The sequence below is a fragment of the Ranitomeya imitator genome, chromosome 9 (genome assembly GCF_032444005.1).
Source record: "Ranitomeya imitator isolate aRanImi1 chromosome 9, aRanImi1.pri, whole genome shotgun sequence".
In the NCBI taxonomy this organism is placed as follows: Eukaryota; Metazoa; Chordata; class Amphibia; order Anura; family Dendrobatidae; genus Ranitomeya; species Ranitomeya imitator.
In genome coordinates this window covers 12206052-12228112 of record NC_091290.1, presented here as the reverse complement: position 1 = coordinate 12228112, position 22061 = coordinate 12206052, and the positions used below count along the sequence as shown (strand labels likewise).

At 41.0% G+C, this 22061-nt stretch overlaps 1 protein-coding gene across 9 annotated transcripts in view; it reads left to right on the top strand.

The window, feature by feature from the left end:
- Positions 1-22061, top strand: part of SHANK2 (SH3 and multiple ankyrin repeat domains 2) — a 528042-nt gene that overhangs the window by 118733 nt on the left and 387248 nt on the right. For all 9 annotated transcript variants that reach the window (XM_069738610.1, XM_069738617.1, XM_069738616.1 and 6 more), the window contains 3 exons: positions 9244-9472; positions 17702-17905; positions 19129-19200. In XM_069738610.1, coding sequence (XP_069594711.1) covers positions 9257-9472; positions 17702-17905; positions 19129-19200 — 492 coding nt within the window. In that variant the 5' untranslated portion in view covers positions 9244-9256. The remainder of the gene's footprint in view (positions 1-9243; positions 9473-17701; positions 17906-19128; positions 19201-22061) is intronic.

Sequence of the window (22061 nt, the reverse complement as noted above, 5' to 3'; positions counted from 1 at the left end):
TGGGGTAATCGGGACACTTGTTATACACTGGGGGCAATAGGGCTAGATGTAATACACTGGGGGTAATGGGGCCGGATGTTATACACTGGGAATAATGGGACCGGATGTTATACACCGAGGGCAATAGGGACGGATGTTATACACTGGGGCCTGATGTTATACACCAGAGGCAATAGAGATGGATGTTATACACTGGGGTAATCGGGACATTTGTTAAACATCGAGGGCAATAGGGACGGATGTTATACACTGGGAATAATGGAACCGGATGTTATACACCGAGGGCAATAGGGCCTGATGTTATACACTGGGGACTGATGTTATACACCGGAGGCAATAGAGATGGATGTTATACACTGGGGTGATCGGGACAGTTGTTATACACTAGGGGTAATGGGGCCAGATGTTATACACCTATGCTAAATGGAGTGAATGACAAACTGGAACTCAGTGACGTGGACCAATATTTTTCTCCGCATGGTGTATCTCCTCATAATCCTGGCTCTACATAAAAGCTTTGAGTGACTAATGACAGATTGTGTTACAGACCATAGAGCACATAGATCGGCACTTGTATAGTTGTCTTTCAAGTATGGAACAGTCACCAAATGTTCTGACAAAGGCCAATCAATGTCTGTGGCATTAAATAGGTTTTCACTTACTCAGCAATCAGGTAGCAATTCATGTATCGGTCTTCACATCCTCAGCTTTATCATATGGAAAGGATCTGTACATTACTCATAACAGGAAAAAAAATAGGAATTCTCTTCTCTCTGTCCTTCATTCACCAACGGAACAGGTATCATAATCCGTCCTATGAAGAGCTGAATGATGTGGTGATTTCCATTTTATAGATCTTATTCTCTAAAATACCTTTTTATAGACTATACAGGAATCCTCCTGGATGATTAGGATGTTGAGTTTGTATTTAAAGAAGCACTTCAGTAGTAAATGGCAGTCTTTCCTCAGGGCTCCTCTAAGTAAAAAGGTTGTCTCAATGTGGTAAATCGGTAAAATTGCAAAGTGCTTGCAAAAAAGGCAACTTTGCAAATTACTTGCTGTTAAAAGTCTTCTCTGTTCTCAAGAACTGACGTATTTTGCAATATATGTCCTTGTGACATAGGTTATCAGCCTCTGCTGCAATCTTCCAGGCATATAGCTCAGCGCTTACAAGCTGGATCTGGTCACCTTCAGTCCCCAGAGGTTCCTCTGACACTGGAGAAGCAAAGCTGTTTCTGCGAACGATCACGATCCGATCAGAGCAGGAAAAAAAAAAAACGCTACACAAGCATGGGATTAACTTGGTAGAATGCAGTGCACTCTGATTTTTAATCGTATTGAATTCATACAAGTGGGAGCGAGTCCTTAGGCCATGTTCACACGTAGTGTAGACTCAGTTTTGTTTTGTTTTTTTGCATTTAACTGTTCAAGTAAATTCGATGTTTTCTTTTTAATGAATCTCATGCATACTAAAATGTCCTTTAAGAAATAATGTTTCACTGATTTATCTTACCAACAACCTCTTTTAATATTCATGGTCGCACGATAGCCAAACTGGAACACTGTTTCTACTCCATATATTTGAAACACTTTGTAATCTGTGATATAAAAAGTTATATATATTTTTTTATACTGCTCAAGTTTCATATAAAGATCCATTCACAGAGCTTAGAACTCGGTTGGTTATCTGTGTGCAGACAAGTGTGACCAAGACGTATTTACTTGCAAGAATGATTCCATGGATGCTTCACGGCGTGAGATTTTTACATGGTGCGGATTGTAGACATATTTTGTGCAGAGGTTACGGACAGATTTGTACAGATAAAGCTTGTATAGCAAAAACCTGGAGTCATAATTTGCCTGTGCGCATAATTACTCTGCAAATGACAGGTTTCGATTTTGCGTTTTACATTTTTTTTTCCATTCTTGCAAGCGTCATAACTTTGAGGGCTTGTATTTTTGCGCAACGAGTTGTAGTTTTGAATGCCACATTAACTTTACTATATCATGTATTTTAAAAAGTGAAAATAAAGCCAAGTATGGCGAATAAACCACAGTTTGACCTAGGTTTTATTTTTTATGATTTTCTTTTGTACATTGAAAATGACGTGGCAACTTGATTCTCCGGGTCAGTACAATTACAGCGATACCAAACTTCTCGTATAGTTTTTTCACTACTTTTGTGGTTTAAAAAAACTGAACTTTCCACTACATATTGCTATACTGTAGTATTGCAGTGTATCGTAGCGAACAGACGCTCAAAGGTTAAAGTCCTACAACGGGATTATCAAATAATGGAAAAAAAGGTTTTTAAAAATGATCTAAAAATTCAAATCTCCACTTTTTCCTCTTAAAAATAATAATAAAAAATACACATCTACTATGGTATTGCTAGGTCCCTAAAAATGTGATCCTTCAAAATATAAAACAAATTAACCACATTTTAAGCGGTTAGGAGAGAGAACATCGAAACGCCAGAATTGGATTTTTTGTTTTTGATTCTACTCGACAAAAAAAAAAAAAAAAAAGCAATGTGATCAAATGCCGTATCTACTCCAAAATTTTATCAATAAAATTGGCAGTTCACAAATACAAGCCCTCATATGTCTATGTTGACTGAAAAATTAACAAGTTATGTTGGAAGGAAGCGTGGAAAAAGCAAAAGCAAAAAAACGGAAAATCTGTCTTGTTCAGACACAGCAATACGGGCTATGCTTTTTTTTTTATTCTTTACATTTAGGGTACCGTAAGTTCACACAGGGCGTTTTTGCTGCATATTTTTAATGCTAATTTTCAGCTGCTTTTTACAGTACCAGCAAAGCCTATGAGATTTCAGAAATCTCATGCACACACATTGGGTGTTTGTGTGATCAGTATTTTGTGCTTTTTGGACATAAAGCATGTCACTTCTTTCAGCATTTTTGCTGCGTTTTTTCAGCATTTTTCATCCATCGACTGGGTGTTGAAAAAAAGCAGCAAAAACGCAGGTATCATTATTTGCTGCTGAAAATTCAAGGACATTAGCATGGACAAAGAGAAAAAAACAGCAACAAAAAAGCGCACCTAAACCTGCATTTTTGACGCAGCTTCTTTCCTGCCAAGAAGATCAGGTTTTGCTGCACCGTGCAGGAGACAGCGCTAAAGTTTAGCGCTGTCCCCTGCATCTGGTGCTGAAGCCGCGATTCATATCTTCTTTGCAGCAGCGTTTGTTGTAGAGAAGATATGAATATTCCTTCTTTTTTTTTTGTTTCTCGTGTTTAAAATAAAGATCCATATGCCCACCCCCCTCCCACCCCCTGTGTGCCCGCCCGCTGTTCTTAAAATACTCACCCGCTCCCTCGCTGGCGCTGCTTCCTGTCCTTGCCACACCTTCTACTGTATGCGGTCACGTGGGGCCGCTCATTTACAGTAATGAACATGCGGCTCCACCCCTATGGGAGGTGGAGCCGCATATTCATGACTGTAATCGGCGGCCCCACGTGACCGCTCATACAGTAGAAGGTGCTGCCAGGACAGGAAGCAGCGCCAGCCGGCGAGGGAGCCAGGTGAGTATTTTAAGAACAGCGGGCGGGCGCACAGGGCGTGGGAGGGGGGTTGGCACATGGATCTTTATTTTAAACACGAGAAACAAAAAAAAAAAAAAAGAAGGAATATTCATATCTTCTCTACAGCAAACGCTGCTGCAAAGAAGATATGAATGACGGCTTCAGCACCAGTGGGGGGGACAGCGCTTACTCTAGCGCTGTCTCCTGCACGGCACACGGACTGCACACGGACAACGTCCGTGTGCGGTACGTGTTTTACACGGACCCATTGACTTTAATGGGTCCGTGTAATCCGTGCTCTCCCACGAACACTGACATGTCTCCGTGTTTGGCACACGGAGACACGGTCCGCAAAAAATCAATGACATCTGCACAGATGCATTGATTTCAATGTGTCTACGTGAGTCAGTGGCTCCGGTACGTGAGGAAACTGTCACCTCACGTATTGGAGCCACTGACGTGTGAAACCGGCCTAATGCATAGAAGAGAAATGCCGCAGTAGATGTCAGGGCCACTTTAGCAATGTGGTAATAGCAGCCTCCATTATTTGTATTTCCAGAAGTTTCTCTTTCTGATCACGTTTCAATGTTAATCTTTCCAAAAACGTTAATTCTAACATATGCTGTATAGCAAGCAGAATATTGTGCAATATTCCCGCTGCACTGGGGAAATAAAAATAGCTGATTTTGCACATACGGTATATTTAAAGCTAAACTAATTCTAAAAATGAAGGTTTTTTGACCTTTTTTTTCTTCTTTTGCTTAGATTTAATTTTGACGGAATAGACTTGTTCTCCATATCACATAAATTAAAAATACCCTTGTTTATTAATTACCCCCCTTGGGGCCCACCATGCTTTTCCGCAGGCACTCAAGCCTCAGATTTGTAAAGATTATGTTTATAAGGGGTCACTTATTAGAAATGAATACTGACTGATGCCCGAGCTGTCGCCTCTTTAATTCACAGTTTCTGATTGATAGCAGTGATGTGTGCGGAGTTAAACAGGTATTCAAGCCTACCTTTGATTCACGATCTCCTGGGAGCTTTGACACGCTGCAGGTTTACGAACACTTTAAAGGAAGACAGAACTGCAGAAAAGGGCATCTCGCAGCTTCCCCTTCAAAGGTTCAGTCCTTTTTAATAACACATGATTTTCTGAAAGGTAAAATTAGCACAAAGTACATTTTGCATCTAGACAGTTCCCTGAGCACACATCTATAATCATTCAATCTTACTGGAGGCTCGGCTTCAAGTTGTGGGGCGCCAGCGCGACGCAACTGAGCCGGACGGAAAGTTCTGAAATTAAACGGTTTGAAACACTAAAGGGACAACCTGCTGACGAGGATTTGATAGAGGACTCATTGGGATTTAGATGTTATGCACTTACAGATTCTTACAATTACTATTGGTTACTTTTAGATAAAAGAATTGTACTAAGTTTCGGTCTGTTACCTTCATTAATTCTCAGACCCCCTGATTATGAATTTTGCTGCTTGATCTAAGTTTCAGATTTTTCTCTTAAGGTGGAGTGTCTCTCCCAGTAATATAGGCTGTTTATAAGGTCTGCGTGTCTTTCACAAGAATATAGGCTTGATGTGACATCTGAGTGTCTTCCCCTCAGTAATATAGGCTGGATGTGAGCTCTGTGTGTGACCTCCTGTAATATAGGCTGGATGTGAGGTCTGTCTGTCACCTCCTGAAATATAGGCTGGATGTGAGGTCTGTGTGTCTCTCCCAGTAATATAGGCTGGATGTGAGGTCTGTGTGTCTCTCCCAGTAATATAGGCTTGACGTAAGGTCTTGCTGTATCCAGACTGTTGCTGTCTTCATGTAGTGAGAACTCTAATATTGCAGTTTTCGCCATTTCAAGAACTTCCTGGGGGGGTCCGACTCCTATTTGCAGAAATTCCTTGCCTGATGTTTCGCTCTGGCCATTGATAATGGAACGCGCTAGACTTGTGGTTGCATTGCATGGTTCTCTTTCCTTCGAACACATATAACTATGAATGCTGTGGACAGCTGCAGTTTACTGCCACACCATCTGGCCTAACTCGTATCACACCAGAAACATATCACCTGCCCATAGAACAGGTGATAAATGAGAATCGGGGCTCCTTACGACGTGAACGTAGGTCACACATTCACTGTCACGACTCTGTTGTCAGATGTCCTTGGACCAGAGGCTCCTTCCCTGTCTCTACTGTTAAGGGCTCCCTAGCTCGCCCTGTTCCCCAGATGACTCCTGATGGTGAAGACGCCGGGGCCACGTACCTTGCATTAGCTACTGAATCTGCCCTCAGTCTGTACCCTTCCCCCACCCTGGGAAAAGGGGAGTAGTAGTGTACTGTAGTACACCAACACGACTAACAAGGCAATATGAACCGGGATAACGAAAAATACCAAGCATACAAATATTCTCACACATATAACAGAGGAAGGCATCTGGGAGTGGAGGATTGGTTTAAACCAAAGTAGGAGAAGAAAGAAAATAATCACCCAGTCAAAACCAAGCAATAACCAACAGCGACCTCCAGCCATGCAGCAAAAGCTATGTCTGACAATGAGTGCTAGCCAGGGCCTAGTTTATATAGGAGATGGAAGTGGATAATCGTGCACAGCTGAGAGCCTTAATACTCCAGGAGCTCTCAACAGAGCAGATTAACCCCTGCACTGCCAAACAAAATTTACACCGTTTAATAAGAAGGTGAAGTGCTTCTAATCTAATAATGAGGTCCTGGTTATGGGGGACTTTAACTACCCGGATATTAACTGGGAAACAGAAACCTGTGAAACCCATAAAGGCAACAGGTTTCTGCTAATAACCAATAAAAATTATCTTTCACAATTGGTGCAGAATCCAACCAGAGGAGCAGCACTTTTAGACCTAATACTATCTAATAGACCTGACAGAATAACAAATCTGCAGGTGGTCGGGCATTTAGGAAATAGCGACCACAATATTGTACAGTTTCACCTGTCTTTCACTAGGGGGACTTGTCAGGGAGTCACAAAAACACTGAACTTTAGGAAGGCAAAGTTTGACCAGCTTAGAGATGCCCTTAATCTGGTAGACTGGGACAATATCCTCAGAAATGAGAATACAGATAATAAATGGGAAATGTTTAAGAACATCCTAAATAGGCAGTGTAAGCGGTTTATACCTTGTGGGAATAAAAGGACTAGAAATAGGAAAAACCCAATGTGGCTAAACAAAGAAGTAAGACAGGCAATTAACCGTAAAAAGAAAGCATTTGCACTACTAAAGCAGGATGGCACCATTGAAGCTCTAAAAAACTATAGGGAGAAAAATACTTTATCTAAAAAACTAATTAAAGCTGCCAAAAAGGAAACAGAGAAGCACATTGCTAAGGAGAGTAAAACTAATCCCAAACTGTTCTTCAACTATATCAATAGTAAAAGAATAAAAACTGAAAATGTAGGCCCCTTAAAAAATAGTGAGGAAAGAATGGTTGTAGATGACGAGGAAAAAGCTAACATATTAAACACCTTCTTCTCCACGGTATTCACGGTGGAAAATGAAATGCTAGGTGAAATCCCAAGAAACAATGAAAACCCTATATTAAGGGTCACCAATCTAACCCAAGAAGAGGTGCGAAACCGGCTAAATAAGATTAAAATAGATAAATCTCCGGGTCCGGATGGCATACACCCACGAGTACTAAGAGAACTAAGTAATGTAATAGATAAACCATTATTTCTTACCGTATTTTTAGGGACTCTATAGCGACAGGGTCTGTTCCGCAGGATTGGCGCATAGCAAATGTGGTGCCAATATTCAAAAAGGGCTCTAAAAGTGAACCTGGAAATTATAGGCCAGTAAGTCTAACCTCTATTGTTGGTAAAATATTTGAAGGGTTTCTGAGGGATGTTATTCTGGATTATCTCAATGAGAATAACTGTTTAACTCCATATCAGCATGGGTTTATGAGAAATCGCTCCTGTCAAACCAATCTAATCAGTTTTTATGAAGAGGTAAGCTATAGGCTGGACCACGGTGAGTCATTGGACGTGGTATATCTCGATTTTTCCAAAGCGTTTGATACCGTGCCGCACAAGAGGTTGGTACACAAAATGAGAATGCTTGGTCTGGGGGAAATTGTGTGTAAATGGGTTAGTAACTGGCTTAGTGATAGAAAGCAGAGGGTGGTTATAAATGGTATAGTCTCTAACTGGGTCGCTGTGACCAGTGGGGTACCGCAGGGGTCAGTATTGGGACCTGTTCTCTTCAACATATTCATTAATGATCTGGTAGAAGGTTTACACAGTAAAATATCGATATTTGCAGATGATACAAAACTATGTAAAGCAGTTAATACAAGAGAAGATAGTATTCTGCTACAGATGGATCTGGATAAGTTGGAAACTTGGGCTGAAAGGTGGCAGATGAGGTTTAACAATGATAAATGTAAGGTTATACACATGGGAAGAATGAATCAATATCACCATTACACACTGAACGGGAAACCACTGGGTAAATCTGACAGGGAGAAGGACTTGGGGATCCTAGTTAATGATAAACTTACCTGGAGCAGCCAGTGCCAGGCAGCAGCTGCCAAGGCAAACAGGATCATGGGGTGCATTAAAAGAGGTCTGGATACACATGATGAGAGCATTATACTGCCTCTGTACAAATCCCTAGTTAGACCGCACATGGAGTACTGTGTCCAGTTTTGGGCACCGGTGCTCAGGAAGGATATAATGGAACTAGAGAGAGTACAAAGGAGGGCAACAAAATTAATAAAGGGGATGGGAGAACTACAATACCAAGATAGATTAGCGAAATTAGGATTATTTAGTCTAGAAAAAAGACGACTGAGGGGCGATCTAATAACCATGTATAAGTATATAAGGGGACAATACAAATATCTCGCTGAGGATCTGTTTATACCAAGGAAGGTGACGGGCACAAGGGGGCATTCTTTGCGTCTGGAGGAGAGAAGGTTTTTCCACCAACATAGAAGAGGATTCTTTACTGTTAGGGCAGTGAGAATCTGGAATTGCTTGCCTGAGGAGGTGGTGATGGCGAACTCAGTCGAGGGGTTCAAGAGAGGCCTGGATGTCTTCCTGGAGCAGAACAATATTGTATCATACAATTAGGTTCTGTAGAAGGACGTAGATCTGGGGGTTTATTATGATGGAATATAGGCTGAACTGGATAGACAAATGTCTTTTTTCGGCCTTACTAACTATGTTACTATGTTACTATGTATGTAATCAGTGCAGTAGTAGGAGAAATCAGACGCTGTGGCCTTCTGGCACCGCTCTGTTGCGGTAAGCCTGTGACATTCCCACTACAGACCTGTCCTATATGCATGACTCCAACAATGAAGTTTTACAAAACTGCGTAATTTTTCTGCTCCGCAAAACTACAAAGTATGAATACAGCCTAAGCACAATCACACAATAGTGACCTTTTATAATAATAATATAATAATAATCCTTATTTTTATATAGCGCTAACATATTCCGCAGTGCTTTACAGTTTTGCATACATTATCATCACTGTCCCCGATGGGGCTCACAATCTAGAATCCCTATCAGTATGTCTTTTGGAAGTTTATAATGGAGTGTTTCACACTTAACCTCGTTATCTTGTCTAAAGTTTTGGGTTTATGAAAATGGCTGTAAAGACCACAGCAATCTAAAACATTTTATTTTTATCTTATTTTCTATGCAGCTCTTCACGGTAAATGACGCTGAATATGCCACGCAGTCCTACTTCCAGTGAAGATGAAATGGCGCAGAGCTTTTCAGACTATTCAATGGAGTCCGAATCAGACAGCTCCAAGGAGGAGACCATCTACGACACCATCAGGGCCACAGCCGAGCGACCAACCAGCCGGCTGGAGGATATTCAGACCAACACCATGGTCATCAGGATTGTGATACCTGATCTGCAGCAAACGGTGAGTCCTACTTTGGAAAGGTCATATTTTATTGGGAAACGTTTTGGATTTAGTTGGATAAAAGCAGCTGCTTTTAGTCACTCTTTAAGGTGAGAAGTGACTAAAAGCATCTTATTCATCCTATAAACTGTATCCATGTGGATTTGTAAATAGGAGGATACTTTGGGTGGCTTTCTGGCCATACAATATATTTCTGTAGATTTTTGTGCATTTTGCTGTAGACGCAGCAATAAACCACAATAGGACTGCTAAGTCTTAGGCTATGTGCACACGTAGGAAAAGAGGTGCAGAATCTTCTGCACAAAATCCGCATCTCCTGCCAGAATCCGCAGCTGCGGATTTTGTGTGGATTTTCTGCAGTTTTTGCCACTGCGGATTTTTAACATGGAGGGGTGCAGAAACGCCGCAGATCAGCACAAAAGAAGTGACTTGCACTTCTTTGAAATCTGCAGCAATTCCGCACTGATTTTTCGGCTGTCCGCTATAGCTGACAACTTGCTGCATCAGCCACAATCAGTGTTGACATCGTCCAAATCTGTTTAGCCCTTAGATGCTGCTGTCAATAGTAATTACATCATATAAATGGTTAACACAGTGTGGGGGCTTCCTATTTAACCCCATCGGCACCCTGAGATCATGATTGTGTGGTCCTGATGTTTTCCATTACCATTCACGGCCAAATAGCGGCCTTAGAGTCTGCCGGCTATAGCGACCTGTAAAAATACACTTTTTCATTCCTGTTATGTCACTTTGCATTCATTCGTGAACAGCACCTGAAGGGTTAATAAACTACCTGACAGCAGTTTTCAATATGTCAGAGGGGGTTGTTTTTAAAATTGTAACACTTTTGGAGGTTTTCCAATATATAGGACCCTCAAAGTCACTTCAAACCTGAATAGGTCCTTCAAAAATATATACGTTTTTTACATTTGCATTGAAAAAATTAAAAATTACTGATACAATTTTAAACCTCCTAAAATGCTAACAAAATAAAATAACATTTTACAAATGGTGCTGATGTAAAGCCGACATGTGGGAAATGTTATTTATTAATGTTTTTCTGTAGTATGACTATCTGGATTAAAGGGATAATTATTCAAAGTATGAAAATTGCTAATTTTTTTCCCCTTTTTTCTTCTTCAAATTTCTGATTTTTTTTTTTAATAAACACAAAACATATCGACCTAAATTTTCCATTATCATAAATTACAATGTGCCATGAAAAAACAATCGTAAAATCATTGGGATTTGTTGAAGCATTCCAGAGTTATTACGACATAAAGGGACACTAGTCAGATTTCAAAAATTTGACCCGTTCACTAAGGGGTTAAATCGCCTTTAGGGTTTGTGCACACGCTGCGGATCCGCAGCGTTTTTTTTCCCGTACAGAAACGCTACAGATCCACAAGTGATTTACACTACACTGTAAAAAATGGAAAAACATATGCTGTGCTAATGATGCGGAAAAATCCACACGGAAAACGCAGCAGATTCAAAAAAAGACTATGTCAATTCAATGTGCTGATCTGCAGTGTTTCTGCACCCATTCCATAACAGAAATCCGCAGGGGTAAAAAAGCATGAAATCCGCAAAAAAACCCACACAAAATCCGCAGAAAAAAGCGCAGATTTTGACCTGCGTTTTCTTCCAAGAAATACAGAATCTGCACAGAAAAGTCCACAGTGTAATCCGCAACGTGTGCATATAGCCTCAGGGGAAAAAAAGTACATGTCACTTCCTTGAAAGGAATCTGCTTCAAGCTAAGCATTGTCCAATCAAATGCTGAAAAAATCTCCTCAGAAAGAAAAAAAACCTCTTTAATGTCTCTTTAGAAAAAGAAAAACTCCCAAAACTTAAGAAAAAATAAAGGTGCAGGTTTTGAAACTGTTGTTTCCGTTTGAAAAACTCATTGGAATTGACAGCCACAAAAACTCCAAGTATAAATCTGCTTACAGTATGGTCACACAAAATTTTGGATGTGGATTGTGAGGCCGCTTCGCTTTGAAATCCACATAAAAAAAGCTCATTGTGAAGAAAGCCGATGTTTTTTTTTTGTAGCCTTTTGATGGACAGAGCTTAGTTTGGAGCAGATTCTTTAGAAGCTGCAACAAAGTGACATGTACCGTACTTTTTTTTTTTTTCCCCACCACCACCAGACATTTTTAAAAACGTATTCGGCAAAAAAAATCTCAAAACCCTCATGCGAACAGCAAACTATATTCCAATTTATAGGATGAGATCTCCAAGCGTTTTTTTTTTTTTTTTTAACATGGATTTTGGAGTGGCTCCATACCAAATACTCTCTAAATAAATCTCCTTGTGAACTTCACCTTGGGCCGCATTCAGTTTTTTTTTAATTGTTGAAAGGTCTACTTTTATTGTTTTGTTTTTTTGCAATGCAGAATGCTCTGGATTTATAGTTGTTTTTCTTTCTTTTTCTTTTCTCCATATGCTTCTTTATACTAAAAATGACAGAAAAATTGCATGTGTTACTTGATCCAAAATAATAAAAAGGAAACAAAAAACTTTAGAACTTCTTTTTAGTACAGAAGTTTAAAACGCTGAATAAATATCATGTGGGAAGGAAGACTAATACAGGCTTTTTGGCGTTATACAGTCATGATAGTTTACATGTGGTCGATTTGCTGCGGATTTTTACCTGCAATTTTCTGCTGTAAAATCCGTAGTGTTATTGTTCACGTGAATGAGATTTCTCATACGGTAATCCCATCCTCACACTGCATATTATTTCCAGGCAGATTTTAACATGTGAGGCAATTTTTTTAATTTTTTTTTTTTTTTTTGCTTTTAAGCCTGTCAGATTTCAATGTATAAAGGCAGCAAGTCTGCAGTGAATCCGTTGCTCAATCCGAAGCTAAATTTTCACTCATTGGAGCAGAGAAAGAAAAATCCACTATATGTGACCAGAGCGGTCTTTAAGTTCATACCCCTCAAGGGAAATTTCCTTTATAGTTGTTTGCTTTGCTCTAAGCACGCATATTTAAAGGGAACCTGTCACCACGTTTGGCCAGTGCCACTCTCCTGCTTGCTTCGTGTGGATGACACATCTCCCCGAAACCGCGCTTCTGCACAGTCCGTACTTCTCTGCCCTGTTGGGGGCAGAGCAAAAATACTGCAGTGCGCAAGTGCCAGGAAAGGTCATAGAGCCCCGGCGCATGCGCACTGCAGTACTTTGCTCTGCCCTCAACAGGACAGAGAAGTACGCCTGCGCAGGAGCACTGTGCCAAGGAGACTGTGTGGATGAAGAAGGGACGCATCATCCACATGAAGCAAGCAGGAGGACGGGGATCTTAAGAAGATGGGAGGCGCCGGACCAAGACCACCAACGCCTATCGGTCTGGACCACTACGCAGGTGAGTATCAAAAAAGTTATTTTTCTTCTCTTATAGGTCAGGATGGGGGCAGATATACAACATTACAGAATGCTGTATATCAGCCCTGAAAGGTGATGGCCGTATCTCTTATCTGCCAAATCTGGTGACAGGTTCCCTTTAATATGTCACTGAGAGGGTTGTTTATTGATATCAGTGGGCACCATGTAATGCCTAATATTTCCCATGGAGGCGATGCAGGGGAATTGAGCATGCGCCGCAGGATGCTGAGGCAGGCTACTTCAGATCTGTGGGCACCTGAGGAGATTGGTTCTTCACTGGGAACCCTTCTATCATAAAGGGATTATGCACATTATATACCCTTTTATGCAAAGCACTGTATGTTTAGAATTATTCACTATTAAATGAGTCCCTTATTTATTTTAGCCGCCTCCATTTCTGCAGCGTCTTAAAAGCAGGCCGAAGTGCTCAACCCACGGGTGATGCGGAGAATGTGTTTAGACAGATTTCCAGTTCTTAAGGCTAATAATACAAATTAGGTTACTTAGGGGAGTGTAGGACGGAGCTGCATGGAAGTACATTTTTTTTTACGAAGGCGGCTATTAATTTACTGTCGAGACATTGCTAAAGGAGCATAAACTGGCGCGGAACTTTATAAATAGACGGTAGCTGCGGTGATCCGATAATCAGGACACTTCCCTGTGCAAGGCAAAAAAACGGATTCCCAAACGCGTATCCCAGATACGACGCGACTATAAGCCAGAGATTAGCTGATATCCCGTCACTGACACCAACTTTTATGTGCTGCTGACACTTTACAGAGTTGTAAACATTTGGCGGCTGCATATGCTACGCTCAGCCAGGATATCGTAGGGTCTTTTCCATCTATTTTGAAGCTTCGAGTGCACACATGAAATAGATTAATAGACCCCTATTTACTGGATTTGGTCTCCATTCACTGGTGTACGTCAATATTTCAGTCTTCAAAGGCCTGATACGCATTAAATTTGGTCGAACTCAACAATTTCAGCGGGATCGGCCAGCCATCTGGTTTGCATAGGGGCGTCCTTTTACTTCCTCCAGTAGATGATGTCAGGGTAGAGGAGTATTCGGCCTGTTGAATTTCAGCAATCGATTTTTTTTGTGTTCGAGATGATTTTCTGCCAGAGGAGTCCGTCAACGACGCTCCCATAAAAAGCACAGGCACTCTAGTATGGCTGTCCCGGGGATGGGGGAGTTGGAATCAATAGTTATCTCCCGCTGTGGCTGGATACACAGGGTGCACAGCAAAAAGCATCAATACTCCATACACCGTGTAGTGGCCGTTCTCAGGTACTGCAGCTCATCTAGAGTGATGGACTAGAAGGTCCCGGCAATCGGCATGGTCATCTCACCTTCATCAATGAAGTGCATGTACAGATTGGCTGCTATTTCTGACTTTCAGGTTATCACTGTACAATATATACATTGCTGCCTGTGCTTTATGGAGGAGATGAGTTCAGATGCTTTTTTCTGCACATTCTGCATACATGGGATTCTGTGGACATCATTTTCCCAGTAAACCAGTTATCAGTGGCCTACTCCTCACGCATTAAAATTAAACCTCTTCTTGCATGTCATACAGCCGGGTGCACACAACATCGGATCATCGTCTGCTGAGTATTTCTAGGAACAGACTCGTGTATTATGTTGGCCGTGACAGGTCATCAGTATGGAGTCACCTACTGGTATTTTTTTTTTCATGAATTGGCTCTAAAATTTGTATTTTGAAAGAAACAATACAATCTTAAAGGGGATGTTCAAGATTTAAATAAAATCACTTATTGGTGTTGAGTAGTGATGCCAATAAGTAGCCCTGAAGCCAGTGATTGGCAGATTTGCAGCCTGCGAACAAGGATTAGTGGGCAGATGAGAAAGCATCTGTGCTGGTTTGGCAGGTAATTTAAGGCAGACATTCCCTTTAAGCCTGCAGGTCCAAAAATGGGAGTATATATGTCTATTTTCTAATAGTAGTCACGTGGGTTTGTAAATGATTTTTCTGCCAGTAAGTGTTTAGAGTGACTCTGACATCCATCCTCTTCTGAGACTTTAGGAAAAAAAGAATGTATAAACATCTGCAAATCATATAACATAAAACACAACAATCCCTTTTACTGTTCTCGGTAATCCAGCCGTGATGCTTTGATCGTCCCCCCACTTTTTGATTACAGCCTTTGTGTGACCGCTGCAGGCAATTAGTGCCCACAACCACCTTCCATACTTTATAGGCATCACATGATGTTAGTATTATGAGCCATAACCTGGGAAAGACAAGTAGTGCTTGTTTTTTGTTAGCTTGCCTTTTTTGAAGTTGTCTTTATTTTCTTTCGGGAAGTTGCCTAGCCCCTATAGTATAGTGGCTGATAACTGGAGACAGTAGATGGCTTTCAATCCACAATAAATGGATTTAGTGACCTCTTAGTACAACAGTGATACTTTCATAAAGCACTTCCAAGACATTCTTACATTGCGTTAAGGGCTAACACTTCATAAAGAAAGATATTTATCTAGTTAATCATTTTGTGTAGCGGTATTGATTCAATAAAGCTACTATCAGAGGGCATTTCGCCTCTGAGCTACAGACCCTGGTAAACATGCTTGTTAGGTCTCAAAAGAATGAATGGAAATGTGAAGCCTGAGGTGAGAGTGCCTGTGTTTTACTGCATGTATGGATGGAGAATGATAGAGGTCTAATTGGAGAGTAAAACTGTAGAAGATTGTAGGTCAGGGCACCAGAGCCTCAAATATCGGATATATCTTTACCGGTAGAGATTTACTTTGCATACTACACTATTCAGCTCAGCCTATGCCTAAAAAAAAAGAAGCTTCTCACAAACTGTATATCTTCTGCTGTTGGTTGGAGACTAGCTACCACAATGGCTCCCGTGTACAACGCACGCAAGCATAAGGAATGTCTTGATTTATTGTCTCCATGTAGCCCACATTCATAAGCAGTAGCATGGAGGGCATTATAAAGCTGTTATGACCATATGTACATGTGAATCCAGCTCCTGTGGTGAGAGAGAGAAACATTTACTAGAGAGCAGCTGTGTGAAGGACATAATATGACAGTTCTGAGCAGTATAGCTGTGAATCCAGTTCTCTGATGAAATAAAACACTACAAAGGAGTACATGGAGTACTGTGTCCAGTTTTGGGCACCGGTGCTCATGAAGGATATAATGGAACTAGAGAGAGTACAAAGGAGGGCAACAAAATTAATAAAGGGGATGGAAGAACTACAATACCCAGATAGATTAGCGAAATTAGGATTATTTAGTCTAGAAAAAAGACGACTGAGGGGCGATCTAATAACCATGTATAAGTATATAAGGGGACAATACAAATATCTCGCTGAGGATCTGTTTATACCAAGGAAGGTGACGGGCACAAGGGGGCATTCTTTGCGTCTGGAGGAGAGAAGGTTTTTCCACCAATATAGAAGAGGATTCTTTACTGTTAGGGCTGTGAGAATCTGGAATTGCTTGCCTGAGGAGGTGGTGATGGCGAACTCAGTCGAGGGGTTCAAGAGAGGCCTGGATGTCTTCCTGGAGCAGAACAATATTGTATCATACAATTATTAGGTTCTGTAGAAGGACGTAGATCTGGGGATTTATTATGATGGAATATAGGCTGAACTGGATGGACAAATGTCTTTTTTCGGCCTTACCAACTATGTTACTATGTTACTATGTAAAGCAGCTTTGTGGTGGACATTTTAGAGCAGTACTGAGCAGTGCAGTGTACATATGAATCAGGCTCTGGGATGAGATGAAATATTCACTAGAAAGCAGCACTGTTGGAAATTATACAGCAGCACTGCACAGCGTAGATGTGAATCCAGCTCTTCGTTGTGATACTACACTTACTTGAAAGCACCAGCACAGTTTATGTATGTTACATACTCTGCTGTTCTCTCTCACTCACTCTATTACACCCTTATCTTCCCCTTTCCCCAGAGCAATGGGCAGCTGTAATCTGACCCATCAGTGAACTGTGAGTCAGTCTTTTCTTGAGGAGGCCTGATTTTAGCAATTTTCCAGATTGAATGTTGAGTTTGTGAGGCAGGGAGGAAAGATGTCTGATAAGTGGAGAACGAAGCACAGAGTTTAAAATTTTCACTTGTACTATTGATTAAAGTGAGCTTTGTGGAATAACGGCGACCATTTGTTATGCTTCTTTCCCATGTGCTTTGTCCTTTGTAGATTTTTCCAGAGTTGGTTTCACATCTACACTGCTCAATACTGTAGTATAAATTCCTCCATGTTGCTGTTTTTTTGTGTTTTTGTAATTCCATTTCTTTATTCACAGCAGCACTGCACATTACTATGGTGTGATGTCCACCATGCTGCTTCTGAACATTGTTGTATAATCACCTACAAAAAAAATGACCTAAGTGATTAACCTATAGGAACCGGTGGCATCGGGTGTAAACATGGTGGAGTACAATCTATATTCATCTCCCTGTTTTATTATACAGTCTGTCTATCTGGCCTGTGAGTCTTTTGTGTCCTGATTTTTATGTCAAACATGATCCATATGCAGGGATTTATTACTAAGCTACCGTTGTGGCCCATATATCCTTTTTGTTTTGGGGTGTATTTATTTAAGCACCTAAAATGTTGGAATTTTTAAAAGATCTATGGTTATAACTTTTTCCATCTGTCAACTTCTTGCAGAAATAGTTTTTTGTTTATTTTTGTTAACTTTCACAACTTTATAATAATTTCCTAATATTTATTTATTTTCTTAGAGAAATCAAGAGGAGCAGCTGTGTCTTGCTTGTCTTGTGTATTTGCTGCTAAAACTGATTATTTTTTACTCTTCATCCTTTACAGAAATGTATCCGGTTTAACCCCGATGCCACCGTTTGGGTGGCAAAGCAGCGGATTTTATGCACTCTCAATCAGAGCCTGAAGGATGTTCTCAACTACGGCCTTTACCAACCTTTCAGTAATGGCAGAGATGGAAAATATCTTGACGAAGAACGACTACTCCGGGAATATCCTCAACCCATGAGCAGAGGCGTGCCTTCCTTGGAGGTCAGTGAACCAGCTTTTTTTTTCTTTTTTAAGTCCTTTTTCGTGACATAATTTATTTGCGCATCCACTTGCTGTCCCTTTTATTTTGTTTTTTCACGGACTCATTGACTTGGATGAGAGAGTTTGAACCCAGATTTAAAAACAAAAATGTCTTCTCACCTTTTTTTTTGGACACTTGGTCCACAAAATAACATAGATCTAGCAAAAGAACCTTAAGATATAATGGGTACGTAGTCTATCTAAAAAATAAAATGGATATCCTGCTGCAAAAGTGTTCCATATGCCCTGGCAGGACACACGTTGTATTTTACAGATGAATTACTCCTGAAAAAGCACTCAATAAATGTTAAAAACAATGAATGTATGCACAGCAATGTGAAAATGATCTGCTGTGCACATGTTCTGTCTTTATCTTAACTGCTTCAGGCTTCAAAAGCTGTGATAGTAAGGTGAAAGACTTCCACTTGGAGGTCGCTATAGTTTTATATATAAAATTTTACAAAAAGCGCCGAAGGCAAAGCCACTGCAAAAATAGTCAAGCTAGCTGAACCGACGATGAAGCCGCTTCAGCAAAAATGCCGCCGTTTTCCGAAATGATGAGTTTTTCTAGAAGAACCTGCTTCATTACAGTGCCTGGTATGGAGTGGATTTAATCAGGATCCAATTCAAAAAGCTAAAAAAAAAAAAACCTCCTTATATACAAAATGGATTTTCCATAGAAATGAATTGTAAGAGTTTTTTAAGTGTTTTTTTTTCTTATGATGATTTTGAAGCGAATCCACTCCAAAAACTCAGTGTGAAAAAAGCCTCCTAATATATGATTTTAATGGAAATCCCCTGACAGCTGCAACATTTTTTTTTTAGTGACCACAGCTGATCGCTGGGGGATTTTAAAAGCCAGATATTCAGCAATTACCTAATTGGGCCAACTTTATTTATTATAAGGGAATCTTATAATGAGACACTCCTTTTTAATACTGACGCACAGAAGATACCGTAATTGAGATTCATGGAAACAAGTGCAAAAGGCACGTGGTTAGTTATCCCTTGCAGACAATCACATTGCTCTTTTATTATTTTCAAGTTGCCAAATATCGCTAAATATTGAGAGATGGAAGTTTCCTGATCTCATAAGCTGCAGCTCTAGCTATGGTAAATCTCCTCCAATACTAGTATCACATACATTGATAAGTCGGTTTATTATTTTTGCTTTTTCTTTGCAGTTTCGTTATAAGAAGAGACTGTACAAACAATCCAGCATTGACGAGAAGCAGATTGCCAAGCTGCACACCAAGGTATGTTCAAGGTATTCCTTCCTTAATCAGTGTCGCCTAAAATCTGCTTATCATATAATAGAAAAGTACAACGTGTCATTATGGGCATAAGTGCTGGCAAATATCCTATTGTTCCGGTTTCTGCTTGTGTCACAAGGTCATTATCCCAGATCATGTGCATCTGTCAATGGGTCATTGTTCTTCAATATCACGTGTCCGGTGTCCCAGAATCCTGTGGTCACAGGTGTCCTGTTTATATCCTATTGTTCTATTGTTCTGGAACTAATTTGTGTCCTGCTGTTCTAGAACTTTCTAGGGCACATTTACATTTCATTTTAGAAGCTGCTGTTTGGGCAAACCAACAGATTTCTTCTTCGCCCCCTTGATTGGCACATTGAGGGGATGATTAGTGGTTGTCATTGTACCGTCTAATGTAGCTCTATGACTGGGTTCACGTGTCTGCTAAAATGTGAATGTTTGGTTAAATTATCTCATGATAAACTGCCTTAAAGCTGCGTTTCCATTGTACCCAAGGATGAGCCAGACTTGTGCAAGTCCACAATTCTCTTCCTGATATCTTGGATGATTTCTTTAGACTTTCCCATGATGCTACACAAAAAAGCAGTGTGTTTCAGGTGTGCATTAAAATACATCCACAGGTGTGTCTCTAATTACCGTATATACTCGAGCATAAGCCGACCCGAGTATAAGCCGACCTGAGTATAAGCCGACCCCATTAATTTTGCAACAAAAAACTGGGAAAACTTATTGACTCGAGTATAAGCCTGGGGTGGAAAATGCAGCAGCTACCGGTGAATGCCAAAAATAAAAATAGATACCAATAAGAGTAAAATTAATTGAGACATCAGTAGGTTAAGTGTTTTTGAATATCCATATTGAATCAGGAGCCCCATATAATGCTCCATACAGTTTATTATGGCCCCATAAGATGCTCCATATTAATATATGCCCCATATAATGCTCCATGCATTTCTTTATGGCCATATAGATGCCCCATATAATGCTCCATGCAGTTCTTTATGGCCCCATATAATGCTCCATGCAGTTCATTATTGCCCCATAGATGCTCCATATAAAACTGTGCCACATATAATGCTCCATACCTTTCATTATTGCCCCATAGATGCTCCATATAAAACTGTGCCACATATAATGCTCCATACCGTTCATTATTGCCCCATAGATGCTCCATATAACAATGTGCCACATATAATGCTGCTGCTGCAATAAAAAAATGACATACTCACCTCTCATCGCTGCTCCTCAGTGTCCCGTCTCTCCGCACTGACTGTTCAGGCAGAGGGCGGCGCACACTAATACGTCATCGCGCCCTCTGACCTGAACAGTCACAGCAAGAGGACGGGAAGACGGAGCGGCGCCCGGCGGGTGGAACGCGGACAGGTAAATATGAAATACCTGCTTCCGGCACGGTCCCTGGCTCCTTCTCCCGGACACATGGTCTTCAGGCACTGCAGCTTTTATCTCTGTCAGCGGTCACTGGTACCGCTCATTACAGGAATGAATATGCGGCTCCACCCCTATGGGAGTGGAGTCCATATTCATTACTTTAATGAGCGGTACCACGTGACCGCTGAACAGCGGAAGAGCTGCGGCACCCGAAGACCATGGGACAGCGCCAGGAGCAGGTGAGTATGCAACAGTCCTCTCTCTCCCTCACCCGCCGACCCTGCCGCCAACCATGACTCGAGTATAAGCCGAGAGGGGCACTTTCAGACCAAATATTTGGGCTGAAAATCTCCGCTTATACTCGAGTATATACGGTAACACCTATCAGAAGCTTCCAAACACATGACATCACCATATGTTGTATGTATGGCAAATATTATTGGTAATCCTAATTGACCTAAAACGGGAAAGGTTTATTCTGGTTTCATGTTAGATATAGAGAAAAACACGCAGATGCCTTTTTATATATTGTATGTAAACTTCTGGTTTCAATTGTAGCAGAATTCGAGCATGCACCGCCCCGCTCTCAAAATCACTGGTTGTCTCATTGATCGGACTCCCAGCGATCAGTCTGTTGGAGATTTCCAGTTCATCACAATTATCTGTGTTTTTCTACTTGGGGAATATCCATACTTATTGGAAAGGTCCCTAGTAGTGATGAGTGAGTATACTCGTTGCTTGGGTTTTTCTGTGCATGTTCGGGTGACCTCCGAGTAATTATGACTGCTCGGAGATTTAGTTTTCGTCGCCACAGCTGCATGATTTACGGCTGCTAGACAGGCTGAATACATGTGGAGATTCCCTAGCAACCAGGCAACCCCCACATGTACTCAGGCTGGCTAGCAGCTGTAAATCATGCAGCTGAGTCAACAAAAACAAAATGTCAGAGCAGTCACAAATACTCGGAGATCACCCGAGCGTGAAAACCTAAGCAACAAGTATACTCGTTCATCACTAGTCCCTAGATATTACACTAATCACAAAGCGACTCTGTTTCGGAAACCCCATCCATCATCTGTAATCTATGGGAAACCTGGCAGTAAAAGGTCAATTTTTCTTTGCAGTGACCCCGCAGGGGGTAATGCAGCATTACACAGTGCCCATTCACATCAATAGGTAGTGCCTATATAGGACAAGGTAGGTCCTCCAGAAGAAAAACACTTTTTGTGACCTTCCTCCACTCTGGTCAAGAGATGAGGATCCTAAACACAGGACTCAGTTCTATAGTGGGGTGTATGGACACGGGATGTATAAACTGGACAGCCCGTTTTCTTATACCTGCTGTCAATCAGCTAATCATCCCTGATCCATCATCTGGACTCCTTGGTATTCAATGGTTATTGTCATGGTAAATAAATGGAGACATCTAGCGCTCACATACTAATAAATGGGCA